Raw genomic sequence first — 13,580 nt, 5'->3', positions numbered from 1 at the left:
TTAAATTTGCTGACGGCGTGCTAAATTGGCAAGTCAACGAAAACATTGTTAATTAATTCTAAAGTCAATGAAAAGTTTGTGTTTTGTTTGACCAGCCCATATATTCAGGTTTCTTTTGGCAATTCCTGCAAAGTTCAGTGTTTTTTTGGTCGATTTCCCCATAATTAATGTAGAGTTGATCACCTTTTCGCTGTCTTCAAGGTTAATATAGGGGATGTAGAATTTCCCGCATATGTATTCAAGATTGTGATATTACGATCCAAGAACATCATTGTTGTTGAGGGCTTGGTTCCATGAATGTGAGCAACTAATAATTAGTCATTTCTAAGTGGTTGAGGATAATGAAAGTTTGAGCTCTGACTTCGGGTACTGTTTAGTCTTCGTAGCAGAGGCTGGAATCGAAATGAAACTTTCTCGATGTCTTTGAATAGAAAAAAAGTAAGGGGAAGCCAGAAGAGGGGGAGAGCTGGACGAGGATTCTCGTTGGTAGCAACTAGGGTTAGAGAATAATAGCTTTTTCCCACATGTTTATAACATCATTTTCTGATGCTGGAGATCTTCTGGTTAGTGAAACAACCAAATAGGCTCTGATGTCAACAGGAATGATATACGTAAAATGAATCAAATATATTAATAGCTTGCACCTTACGTTATCTTAAACTCGTTACACAACACTCCTACCTTTTGTTTTTGTGAATAGCAAAACCCTAAGAGAACAAAAAGAAGAGAGAAAATAAAACTACTTAAAATAACAATACTAACGAAAAGAAATAAAAATTAGATGAATATTAATTCGGATGATTTTACCTGCAAATGATAATGCAACTATGGTTTACAATAATCAAATTCCTCTTCTTTGTTTGTGGTTTACTTCTCGATGCCTTGTTGAAGATACTGAATCAAGTCGTATCCAGCAGTAGTCCATTTGTTATACGCATCAGTACAGACATGGATCATGAAGTGTGCAGCTTCTCGTTCGCTCATCTCAGGGTGAAATCTTTTTCTCAGGTTACCAATTGGATCTCCTCTGCTAAAGCAAGGCAATCCACTGTCTAGCATCATTTGCACCGTACTAATGATTCCGTCCATGTACCGGCGAGCAGCCAAGTATCCTTTGACGCACAAGCTTTTTTTATGCAGAAAAGACTTAAGATTATCTCTCTGGTAACAAAAAGAGAGGATTTTGAGAAAGTTTCTGAGATTTTTTTACCTCACAAATTGATGCCACGTTTTGCTTTTCATAACACCTGATGGGTCTAGTAACTGAGTCATTTCGTGGCTCAGTTTGAAGTGAGCACTCTCGAACCGCATGTTTCCACCTGGTGAAGTTTCTAATATGAAACCAAAGTCGATGTGGACAAGTCTTCCCACGCTGCATTAGCGTGATACATGGTGTTGCATTAGCGTGATACATGGTGTTATTTTTCAAGAAACTGCCCACATAATATTTTTATTGTCCAGAGAGAGAGTTAGGAAGCATACTCGTCAAAGAGGAGATTTCCGTTGTGTCTGTCTTTGGGTTGGAGTAAAAGACTAGCCACAGCATAGCCGGCACTGCTGATGAGGAAGTTCTCTCTTGCTGTTTCAAAGGTGGCTGAGCCCACGGGTCCATAGTCTTGTTGAAATATCTCATATAAACCCCCGTCCGTTGTTTCACCCATTTGACTTCTGCTTCGTGTATTAGGCACAACCTGTCATATAAGGAAAGAAAAGAGATATGAATAGTTCTTACGCCACCATATTTAGTTTAATCAGCAAGAGAAATAAGTTCAAGATTTACACATTTTAGACTGAGTTTACCTCAATGATTCCCCTCTCGTCACCAGTCGGGAGTACTCCATATGGGAAAAGATAAAGATTAAGGCCAACCGCTTGAAATATATCTCTAAGAAGAGATATCACTTGAAGGGCAAGAACATCTTGTCGGCAATCATCTCCGACCTGAATACAAGAGCGACTCAGACTGACAGTAAATACAAACTGGCTATGCTGGGTTTCCATCATTTTAGCAAGTGGAAGCGCATGACAAGCAAATTGATTTATTTTGTATGGGCAACTGCTCTAAGAATCAGGAAACACATCACAGTAGAATAGCTTTCATGTCGACCTACAAGCCTAAGAAAACTGTATGAAAATCATACGAAGGCTTTACCTTGAAAATGCAAGCCTGTGGTTTCACATCGTTATGGTCACCATCACGGTCAACAACGTTGAAAGTTATCATAATAGGGACTTTGGCGGCTGATTGTAAGGGTATCCCACTGTCTACACGGATACCCCTAACAAGCTTACTAGGAGCAGTTGGCAAATAGAGGTCATCTCCCTGCATTTCAATTTTCTCTAACTCCCTGCCATAAATAAGTGTTAGATTAATCTTGCATCTAACATACCAACCCATACCATGAAAGAGAAAAGCATACCTCCTGATTCCGGCTCTGCGCTCTTCTTTTGGAAGGGGAAATAGAACCCCGGAAATCGACGTAACTTTGTCAAAGAAGTCAAACTCTCTAGTGAACATGTCCAAGGCACTGGGACTGAAACCATCTATGATATGCTGCCGAACTTGTGGCAAAATTTCTTGGAATGATGCATTCTGAAATATTACAGAAACAACAGGTGAGCTCGGATTTTTTACAGCCGACCAGTCCACAGCTATAGAACAAAGTTCTACCGCCATCTCTGTCTAAACAACCTAATCTTTGTCTCGCTAAATTATTTGTCCAGAAGATACTTTACAAATTCATGCTAATACAGAACTATAGGCACTCATGAAACCATTTTTGGTCTTGGAACTATGTGCTTACAACCAGCGATCAACATGTCGAATCAAGGATGCTTTCAAGCATTGCATAACATGTGAAAAGTAACCTAACCAGAAAACTTTTAAGATATTTTTTTGCAAGAGACCGTATACTGCAACTCGGGATACTCACAATTAGCTATTTAATATTGTGAAAGATCGTTCAGCTACATATCAGCAGTAACATATATAACATACTAGCCAAACAGGAATAAGAAGCTGACTCCACAAAAACTAAGACCCACGAAATATAAGCAGAAAATTATAATAATGGGCAAACCTTATCGATAGCTCCCTCCTTTGGTGTTTCCTGAACAGACTCACCCTGGCATTACAGGAGATATTGAAATTAACAAATTTCCACAAAGGTTACAAGCAAAACAAAGATCTCGCAAAGTCCACTAAGTTAAATTTACCTGCAAATGCCAAATGAGAATATGGGCAAATATGTCGCTTCGTTGGGTAGCTCTAAGAAGATACCCTTCCACCAACCTCTGCATTCAAAAACAAATCAAAATGTTAAACATCTTAAAATCCAGGAAAAAAAAGGAAAGAAGTATAATTTCTGTAGAGTTTGAGGATACTGTGACAAGAAAAACCGTAGCAATCAGAGGCCTAATTACAAAAGAATGGACATGGTTTTGAAAATGTGAGGTTGATAATCCAATTCTACTTTTTAAAATAATAGTTTTAGATAAAAGACCAACACAACAAAAGTTCCTGGGTTTTCTTTTTCACATCATAAATGGATAACATGCAGAATTTCTATTTTTTGAGATATAAAACACATATGAAACACTTCAACGACAGCACTGGAAAAGCAATATGATAAAACTTCAGGTTAACTAGCACATGACCATTGACGAATGATATAATTGAAATATCGTAGACCCCAAACTGCTTATAGAGACTCTACGTATATTAAGATAAGACGTACCCCTTCATCATAGCGTAGAGACTGCACCAACTGGGGCATGAAGAAAGTAACTCGGTCAGGAGGATAGGACTCCAAAACTCTTAGTACATATGCCATGACACGTGGATGACCTTTATAAGCAGGAGTGAGGAACTCAAGAGCCTGTGTGATTGAACAAGCAGCCCAGTGTGGTAACTGCTGCAACAGCGCTGAGTCCTCTTCAACATTTTTGGGTGTAACAAAGTACGGCAATGCCTGGGGAATTGTACGAAGATCTACAATATGTGTCTGAATAAAAGAGTCTCAGTGAGAAAGCTCATAAACATCAGACGATCAATTAAAAAAAAATAGCCATGATATCAAAATTGTGTTTAGTATACCAAGAGGTTTAGAGCATGTACAACCCTAGCAATCTGATTCTTAACAGAAATTTCAGTCCCTTCGATAAATTATTCAGTTAGAAGTATCATGGCCAAACTTTTTCCCAGTTGCACCACCCTCGCTGATTTTATGCGATGGTGCAAGCTCTTAGTAAACTTAAAACGAAAGGTACAGTATACCCCTCTTAAACTATAAAAATCATAAAAGGTCTGTCGTTCTACAGTCTTTGAGGAGTAGCATCTGTAATTCATACCTGAACAAGCTGAGTGACTTCGGATTTCACAGCAGCATTTGCCGGAAATCTTGAAGCGAGAGATAAAGCAATGCGAGGGTCCACTGAGAAGGCGGTTTTAGCATGCTCGGTCCATTTATCGGAGCTTATTTTCAGCCGCGAATATGGACTGTCCCTGTACATAGGTTGCCAATTGGAAGAATGAATATCATTTACGTCAAAGAGAACTAATGAGAAGTGAAGGCGTCATAAAAGGAAACCAAGTTTTACTTTGAACTAATAGGTTGGGCCCATACGTCAAGCCTGTCAGCTTCATGCTGGCAGAGCATTAGGAGCAACTGCTTCCTTTTTTCTTTTCCCACAGTGTAGTTGTCCATCTCACCCCAGACGGGATGATACTGATCGGTCTGCAGCAAAAGTTAATATCATGTTTTTCAGTCAAAACTATGCTACTCCGAGAAAGTAAAAAAGTTTGCAGATGGTTACTGTACCACATCAATCAAGTTCCCAATTTCACGAGGTTTCCCTTTGGGATCAGATTGACTTAAATCTGATAGCTCGTTTGATAAAAAGTGAACAAAAACTGAAACAGAAAGAGCCTCGCTTTGACAAAAATTCGGAATATTCACATCATACCACTCTGGTTGATGAGCAAACCAGCCTAAGGAAGTCCTGGAACAAGTAGAAAAGACAAAATTTCTTATTGACGTATAGAAATAGAACAAAGGTATAACAGAGAAATTGGCCTAAGCATTAAACCATTTGAAAACACCTGGACATGCAATGTTAAATGGCTGATTAAAATAAAGCCTAAAACATAGCTACTTTCAGTTTCCTCTCAGTCTATGATATAGCTATTAAAATAGCAGACACTAGCCCATAAAGTTCAATGCAGTGTGCAAAGGCAATTCAAGTTAAATCCTAAGGCGGACAAAACAGTAAGAGAGCCTATGAACGTTAATATATAGTCAAGCAAAGAAAGTAAATCAAATGTGTGCCGCCAGATCAAAGACGCAGGATAGTAGATCTACGAAAAGAAAGAATAACAAAATGTATGGTGCAACAAAAAAAACAATGGTCCACCATATATAGAAAAAAATGACCTGTAAATTCGATCTTCCAATAGCTGGAGTCCAGATCTAAATTTCTGCATATTGCCTTGTGTTTGGCATGAGCAGAACTTCAGTCCAAGGAGCATCAAAGAAAAAAAGGTACCAGCAGCTGCAGGGTGGCGAGTAAAGCACCAGTCAAGGTCTGTACTCCGTTGTAACATTCGACCTAGCAGCAAGAGTTGCTCCGTGCTATTATGTCTAACAACCTAAAGAAGCATTTTGGAATAAGAAACTCACTTAAATAATTATATGCTTCCTTGATGATTAGTAAGCAAATGCCTAAGTGAAACAAAATTACTCCAAGACCACAACTTTGTCGCCTACGGTCGTTCACAGAAAAGTGATATTTGATTCAACTAGTATTATAAAATTATCACCACTAACAATACTCTAGATCTTCTTAACCGACGACTAAGAAGAATTGAGGTGATCCACCTACATGAATAATTGAGGTGATCCCTACATGAGTTCCGTCTATATAAGAAAAAGTAGAGAGATCCTAACCTCAAAACGATCAATTAAAAATCCAAGCCACAGTCTGTGAGCAACTATTTGGTCAACTGGATCACTTTCAGGTGATCCTTCTGGTTCCCCAGGGGCAAGATGAGGTCTTAATTTTGCAGCTGGGCCTGAATATCGCACATCAGACGCAAAGAGTCCTCGCTTTGTATCAATTGTCCATATCCATGCATCAACAAGCTCGGCAAGGACTAGAGAAACAAGTTGAGGAGCAGCAGAAACCAACCATGTCCAAATAAAAATTCCAGTTTCCATAGCATCTGGAGTAGATATATATGCAGGACACCAACAAAGGAGACGCAGTAACTGAGAAAAGCCTTCCACATTCGTTTTTGACTCAGCCCCCTGATGCAACAAGAAGAGAAATTAGAATACAGGTGCTCGTCCACCCATCTGTTCTTGGTTAGAAAACCTTACCAGGTTTGACAGAAGTAGTGCAGTTGCTTGAGAACAAGTTTCTCGGAATTGTGTCTTATCCACCTCTCCACCTTTTTCAGCAGTATTAACAAATTGCTGAAGGAGACGCACAAACCGCGCGATTAACATCTCATTAAATGAGTCATCCTCTGGTTGTGGTGCCTGGGAAAATGCCCCAGATATTAATCTTTGAAGGCCACCACCAAAACCACTAGGCGCTGAGCCAGATTGAAAGCCACCAATACTATTGTACAACCTTCGCATGCCAGCAATTTCCCCAGCATGGTTGCATTTTACTGTTGCACTGACTACACCAGTACCAAGTACCTCCAAGTTAAAGGATTCAGAAACTTTTAAGTTTGCCCCTGATGCTGCAGCTGCTGCAGCCATAACCGCTGGAATATTTGCAGTTCTTATCCCTGACCAAATTTCATTTTTCCCAGTTCCAATCTTTATCTCAGATAGAAGAGAAACCACATCCGTTGTAGTTTGTGCTCTCTGCCATGTGTTTGCCTTACACAGCTTATCCTGTGGTTGATATTAAAAACAAGAGAGGACCGTGAAACTCTATTTTAACTAAGAGAAACAGCAAGAACAATTTAACTTAAGCAGAATACAAGGAATGAGCATAGCCTTGAGACTATATACAAAAAAAAATTCATGGAAACAACAACTTAAGCCCCTATGTCTAAAGCAATTCATAGTTTGTGCACCAAAAAAAAAACAGACTCATGACAATCTCAGACACTAAAGTAAAAAAAAAAAAAATGTACATCTTAAAAGGACCACGCAACCAACACCATAAACAATGAAACAGCAATTAAGGTTGTTAAGGGAGATAACAACTGAATGAATCCTACCTTCTTGAATCATTATAAGAAATAGAGAAGTCTAAAACTAAAAACAAGTTCGTTAAGCATAGTAGAAGGAAGGAAAACATAACAGAGACAGGAATTATATCTCCACAGTAAGTCTCTGTTTAAAAATGTCACACTAACAGATTGAACTGGCGTAATAGTAGTAAGGAAACTTGAATGTGAAAATAGAAGATAATATGAATTGGTAAACAAAAGGAAACCTGAAGCAAACCCTGACTGGTACATGGAGCATATGAAAGCGATATTATGATCCATTCTCGAACAACTTTCTGGTATAAAGATCGAACAGCAGCAGTCCAAGCAGGATCATTGACAACTGTTGAAGATGTACTGTCATGAACAGAAAACAGCAAACTATCCAGACACGAAGAATGCCAGAGGACCTGCATTTTCTCATTGTCAGACGATAAATAAAGCAGAGGGATAACTTCAAAAAGAACAGTTGAAGAAGGCAAAAGGCAAGTACCGAAACAAGACAGACACCAGTTAACAGAAGGAAAAGAATAGATTATTAGATGTACAACGGAGAGGAAATATGCAGAACAAAAAGTAAACCATGAAAAAAATGTCCATGCTAAACGTGAAACAGCAAACACAACTTATTTGGAAGTCCTTGTAAGACAAACAGACTACACCACTGGTGTCTAATGGAACTATATATGAGAAAATTGGTATTTGTAGAGATAAATAGAAAGAGAAAAACTAGATTCAGCAAAAGAAAGGAAAAAAATCTGCAATGGGTAACACATGATATTATTGCAAGCCAGTAGGAAAAAAACACTTCAATCTGCAATTGTTCAATGAAACGCTAAACGTAACCTATAATTATTAATTTGATAATATTACTTAGGTTTTGGGCCTTATTCCTGAAATTTCTTCTGTGAATACTCGCCTTGAAAGTACTATCATGGATAAATATAACTCTACCTCTCCATACATCTACCAGTATAGTATATTCATCATATATATGCAATATAACGGCTCGTTTTTCTCTTACAAACATGGTGAACCTACAAATAAGCTTTTGAACAAGAGAACGTATACCCAATTACCTGAGGAAACTTGTCCCGTAACTGAGTCAAAAGGTTCACAGAGATATTTCGAACGTGTTCCTCTCTCTGTGACATACTCTTTATGAGGAAACAAGCATGTGCATACGTTGTCAATTCTCTATTACGAGCATCTTTTCCAGTAAGTGATATTCGATCTTCCTGAAAGCAGATAGAATTTTTATGTAAAATTCATATACTGCTAGAATGTATAAGTGAGGATGCAGCAAACACAGAAAAGCAGAACTGGTGTTAATGACAAAATGATCAAAGTGCATATATAAAAGGACAGAAGGAATGAACGAGCTAGAGTAGCATTAAATATGAGCTACAATAATACGACCAAGTATTTACATACCAGCCATGTGACTGCTGTTTCAAAGGATCTATGCACAATTGCCGTCAAACACTGGGAAACAGCAGGAGTAAGATTTGGAGTTTTAAGATATTCGAAGACACAGCTGAAGGCACTTCTAGAAGCAGATACACTTGAGTCTCCGTTAAGGATACCCCCGTTGCTAATAAAGCGTATGATTTCCAAAAAAGCGACAGCAAGCAAATAGGTAGCTTTCACTCCTAATAGGATTAAAATAATAAAGTAAAAATAAGTTCTAAGCATCTAAGATAGCCAAACCAAACTCCTTCAAGCAGATATTAAACAACAACTCCTTGTTTTACCTGAAATGGTGTTCATTGATGCAACGTCAACTCGGCCACCTAAGGCAGTTGAAAGAGCAAGTCTCTGTGTTGAAGCTACTTTCTCATTTCCATTTCCTCGACGACTACCAGGATTATGAAGCGCGTTGAGTTCCAATTCGTCTTCAAGCCATTTAACGGAACTGACAACCTACAAAGAGCAATGCTCAATTAGCTTCAGTTAATCTACAGAACAAGTACGTATCTATTGGGAGATGTAAGAATCAGTAATCAGAAGGCTTATAAAATGGTGAACTATAAATTAGTCTCTGAAGATGACCTTCTAGACTGACTTACAAGAGGGGGAGTGCCTTGAGAAATCCGCTGAACAGCAAGAACCCACTCTGTATTCCACATGTAAGGCCCTCCCACAGCTTGCAAAGCAGCATTCATGCTCCCACTGTTCACTGAATTAGAGGTTGACTTCCCAGCTGGTGTTGGAGCTTTCATAATAGGAGGTGCTAAGCCAAAAAGGGCTATATAGAACCAAAGATTGCGGAACAACTTCAAAAGTGAGGGTTCCACATCCAAAGTAGGATCAAAATCCGAACATATTTCCGCCACTGCAGGAAGAAGAGGCCCTAAAAAATCCACACCACTCCTGGAAGAAAAGGAAGCGCGTAATAAATATTCAGGTCATTATGAAGAGAGAAATAAACTTTGGAGAAACATCCGCTAGAGATTTTCCGATTATTCTAAGCTTTTAGGACAATCGTAGAGAGGAAAATGTTTATTTTATCTATAATATTAACAGCATGATTACAACATTGATCATCCTTCATTGCAATACATAAACCTTGCTGGGAACATAGTAGCCGGCAAAAGCTGTTAACAGCAGATTTCTCGTAGTTTTGCGGACTTTCTTCTGTATATATACTTTATTAAACAGCGAACAGTAGTTCAAGCTTTTAATTACTATATGACTAGGCCGTTAAAAGATAAACTAAACCATAAACAGTGAAAAAACTCTAATGTTTATACAAAGCTAAGATGATATAATTACCCGCCAGTTTTAGACTCGGCAGCCAGGCCTACATCTGAACATAAGGAAAGCAAACGATGGCGATAGTCCGAACGCAATTTTGTATCCGCAAGACCATTGGCAATTGTAAGAAAACCTGCAGGAAGAGTCTACAGCACAATTGGATCTGTAAGGATCAGTATAACAGTTAAAAGATCAAAAACAAACATCTTAAAATACCTCTATACGCTCAGTTGTAGCTTCTGCTGCTGATGTTTTGCTTTCTACAGATCCTACACTCGACAGTTTGCTCAAGTAACTTCTGGTCATCAGAACTACCGTCTCACGGTAAGACTTCTCAAACCCTAACGTTGCTATGCGAGAAACAGCATCAAGAAGCTGCACAAAATTGGCATAGATGCATAAATAAATAAGTCAACAAGGATGAAGGTATCACTGCCAAAGTTCGATAAAGTAACATATACAGGATATCATGCTAGAAAATGGAACCATACTTGGAGTCGCAAGAAGCTAGGAGCCGAAGCATCACCCTCCTCCAAGCTTTCAATAAAAAGTGGCAATATCATGTCTGCTACTTCGGGCTTCTTCACAGCAACATTGAGATCAGCAAGCAGCCGTATCACATTTAGCTGTACAGCAGGCACTTGCTTTTCTCTATCAGCCTGGACACCATATGATGAGCCTTAGTGGAAAGGTGAAATAAAAATGAAACCTAAGGAAGACGGATTAACAGCTGGCAAAGTAAAATGATTTTCTCCACGTTAAGAGAAAGGTTGAAAAGTTACCTGTTCTTCATAATCATTTCTTTCACGAATACTTGACGCTAACCCCATAACGAAGGTGTCCACTGGGGCTCGGTCCTTGGCCCAGCCAGATTCAATAATCTCACAACTAGTCTTAAATACGCTCTCAAGCAAAGCCCCTTGATCAGGCTGTTCCAACAAACAATTAGAAATACATAGAAAATTCGTTCAGTAATTTAATGGAAACGAACTATAATATATTAATATCCGTCAAAACTTGTGACATGATGTGTCCGATTGTACTTCTATAGAGCTCCAGCGATAGAGTAGAATATGTTGCTCGTCTGAGTGAAAACAAAAATTTACCTGAGCACAGACTGCCAGTACCAATGGTTTAAGTCGGATGAGTAAAACACGAAGTGGCTGGCCTCCTCTTTCCACTGCAATCTTTGCAATCCCAGAAAGCAGAGAACCAAACAGCTCTTCACAGGCCTTCATTTTCCGCCACACAGATGTCAAGCAGGCATCGGCAGCATCTAATAGCAATGCAAGAGTCTCCAGAACCAACCTTTTAGAAGTTTTTCCATCTGTTTCCAGAGACACCAGGCTCTTGATTTTCATTTTAGCTACAGCCTGATAAACAGACAGTTTCGCATTGACTCTAGTTTTCAGAACTGGACCTTGTTCGTTCCAGTCTCGCTTCCTTGACTGCAAAACGAAAGGCAGAACAGAGTCATCATCTCTTCTAAAAAATCCATACTCCACTCATGATCCGCAAAGTAAGCACTGTAGTACTAACCCTCACGAAAACTTTACATTTAAAGGGATTATTAGCAAGCGACTGCTTCACCGAGATATCTCGTCTCTAGCATACCTAATAAAGGGGCCTAAGTATACCACCGTACCTTAAGAAATGCAGACATGGACTGTAGCTGCCTCTTGGCTATAAACCGCACTTGCTCCTGAAGTTTCGAATCAACTTTGACTTTCTCCAAAATATGAGTGATCAACCTAAAGGCAATCTCTTGCTTCTCCAAGCTCTCAATAGATTCATCCTCAAAAGAAGCCACTTGTTGTCTAAACACAGGGTTAGAGCCTCCACTACCTTCACTAAATCCGAAACTCAGCTGATCAACACCACTCTTCCACACGATATTACCCCCATTCACCACAACAGACGAAGAACTCACGGTGGATCCATCGCCAGGACTCGACTCCTCAGTTTTCCCAGAGGGATAAGGGTTGTTGCTAACGGGAGAGCTCTGCGCTGAAGAAGTCTCAGAGTTGGCCGAGTTCTGCTGTTCCTTGGGCGAGTGAGGCGCACGGCTCACAACAAACTGATCAAGCAGCATTGTTATCAACTTATCCCCATCAGACTGCAGAACCGACGGGAAATACCGAGAGAGCGCCACCAAGAAAGCCTTGGAAATCGACGGATCACCATCACCATCCCCATCGCAGCCGCACCTCGCGGCGGCTACCACGACCTCGCCTGTAAACCTAGCAACCTCGGTGGCGAACTCCGGCGATAGATCCGCCGCGCACGAAAGATAGCTCAAGAAATCGCAGTAGAACGCAGGGATGGACTGCGGAGGGAACGAGTGGGGCCAGAAGGAGCGGCGGAACGACGCGGGGACAGCGCTGAGGAAATCGTTCACGGCGGATTTGGCGCGGTTGTCGGTCGATTCGGGGTTCTTGGAGATGATCCGAGCGACGGCTAGTACGGCGTTGAGATGGCTACGAGAAACCCTAGGAGATTCGGCGAGGAGCCATTCGGTTTGGGGACAACGGCCGCATATCCAAGCTAGTTTCTCCGAGAATTGCTTCGGATTATCCGCTATAATGTCGCAAAGCTCCGTCAATGCCTCCATCTCAAGTAACAACGAAATTCGGAGATTTCTGGGATCAGATCGTACGATCGATCCACGAACGACGGAGATTTGTAAATGTGAGTGTAGGAATCAATTGTTCTCGATCCGTGCCTCTGTGTATGAGGAGGAAGGGGTTTGAAGGTTCATTGGGATGTCGACTGAGTCATCATTCGTTTTGTCTCTCTCGCTCTCGGGGTAATTCATGATTTGTCCGTTGTGGAAGATTTCGGAGAGGGGTGAATAAGTAAAATGCCAAAAACTGTTCGTTGAAACAACTCGGTAGAATGGGTGTAAACCATACCGGACACCACGTAGAGGAAAACATGAATCGATATTAATTAGATTAAGATCCGGTTTTTTTTTTTTTTTTGTCAAAAGATCCGATTTATCTATGAACATTGCTGCTATAGATTCATGGCCGGCTTTATAAATTAAAGCTTGTATTACGGGATGAGTAAATTTGGGCTCGGAAAAGGTCAGTGAGACGACCACTTTTTGGCGATTAAAATTAATATATACCCGTTGACAAAAAAAAATTAATATATACCCTCATTTGATTAATGATACTTGATAGGCATATGGGCGTTTGGAGCCGTTGGGGTTCATATGAGTTTTTAAGTTTTCGGATTTAGTTTAATAGGGTTCTTTGCAGGACGGATTCCAACACTAATATTTTAGATACTTGGATTCCATCACTAATATTTTAAATTTGGTATACTTTATATACATGACTAGTATTGATCCCAGTATTTCGTACGGGTATGTTTTTGCTTCCAAATAAGACCAAGTTTCAATTATATATGTATTAAATAATTCTGGAGGATCATAAGTAGATGTTTATACATTAACACAGTTATTACTGAATTGGAAATGATTCAAACGATCAAGATGTGATATTCAGACTTCAAGATTTGCTATGTACCAAGAACAAAAAATGTGATAGCTGATTCATTAGTTAGGAATGCTCGTACTTTCCATAGATCA

The 13,580-nt window shown here is 39.7% G+C and overlaps 1 protein-coding gene across 2 annotated transcripts; it reads right to left on the bottom strand.

Annotated features, from left to right (window-relative positions):
- Positions 1–608: 608 nt before the first annotated feature.
- On the bottom strand, positions 609–12,805 carry LOC108805592 (phosphatidylinositol 4-kinase alpha 1). Of its 2 annotated transcripts, XR_001942419.2 has the most exons (27): positions 11,631–12,805; positions 11,092–11,433; positions 10,768–10,914; positions 10,477–10,644; positions 10,202–10,360; positions 10,004–10,131; positions 9,298–9,601; positions 8,983–9,151; positions 8,663–8,880; positions 8,308–8,466; positions 7,456–7,638; positions 6,378–6,905; positions 5,946–6,305; positions 5,433–5,647; positions 4,821–5,001; positions 4,600–4,736; positions 4,351–4,504; positions 3,738–4,004; positions 3,217–3,294; positions 3,081–3,125; positions 2,421–2,593; positions 2,153–2,348; positions 1,801–1,941; positions 1,483–1,691; positions 1,211–1,372; positions 808–1,126; positions 609–707 (listed from the first exon to the last, which is right to left on the bottom strand). XR_001942419.2 is itself a non-coding variant. In XM_018577517.2 (26 exons), exons 1-26 carry the CDS (start codon positions 12,594–12,596, stop codon positions 868–870), a joined length of 6,048 nt encoding a protein of 2,015 aa, XP_018433019.2. In that variant the 5' UTR covers positions 12,597–12,805; the 3' UTR covers positions 609–867. The 2 variants fall into 2 exon arrangements, 1 of the variants encoding a protein (XP_018433019.2); XM_018577517.2 differs by having other exon boundaries at positions 609–1,126.
- Positions 12,806–13,580: the final 775 nt, after the last annotated feature.

Source organism: Raphanus sativus, chromosome 1, assembly GCF_000801105.2.
Source record: "Raphanus sativus cultivar WK10039 chromosome 1, ASM80110v3, whole genome shotgun sequence".
NCBI classification, from domain to species: Eukaryota; Viridiplantae; Streptophyta; class Magnoliopsida; order Brassicales; family Brassicaceae; genus Raphanus; species Raphanus sativus.
This window is presented reverse-complemented; position numbering and strand designations above follow the sequence as displayed.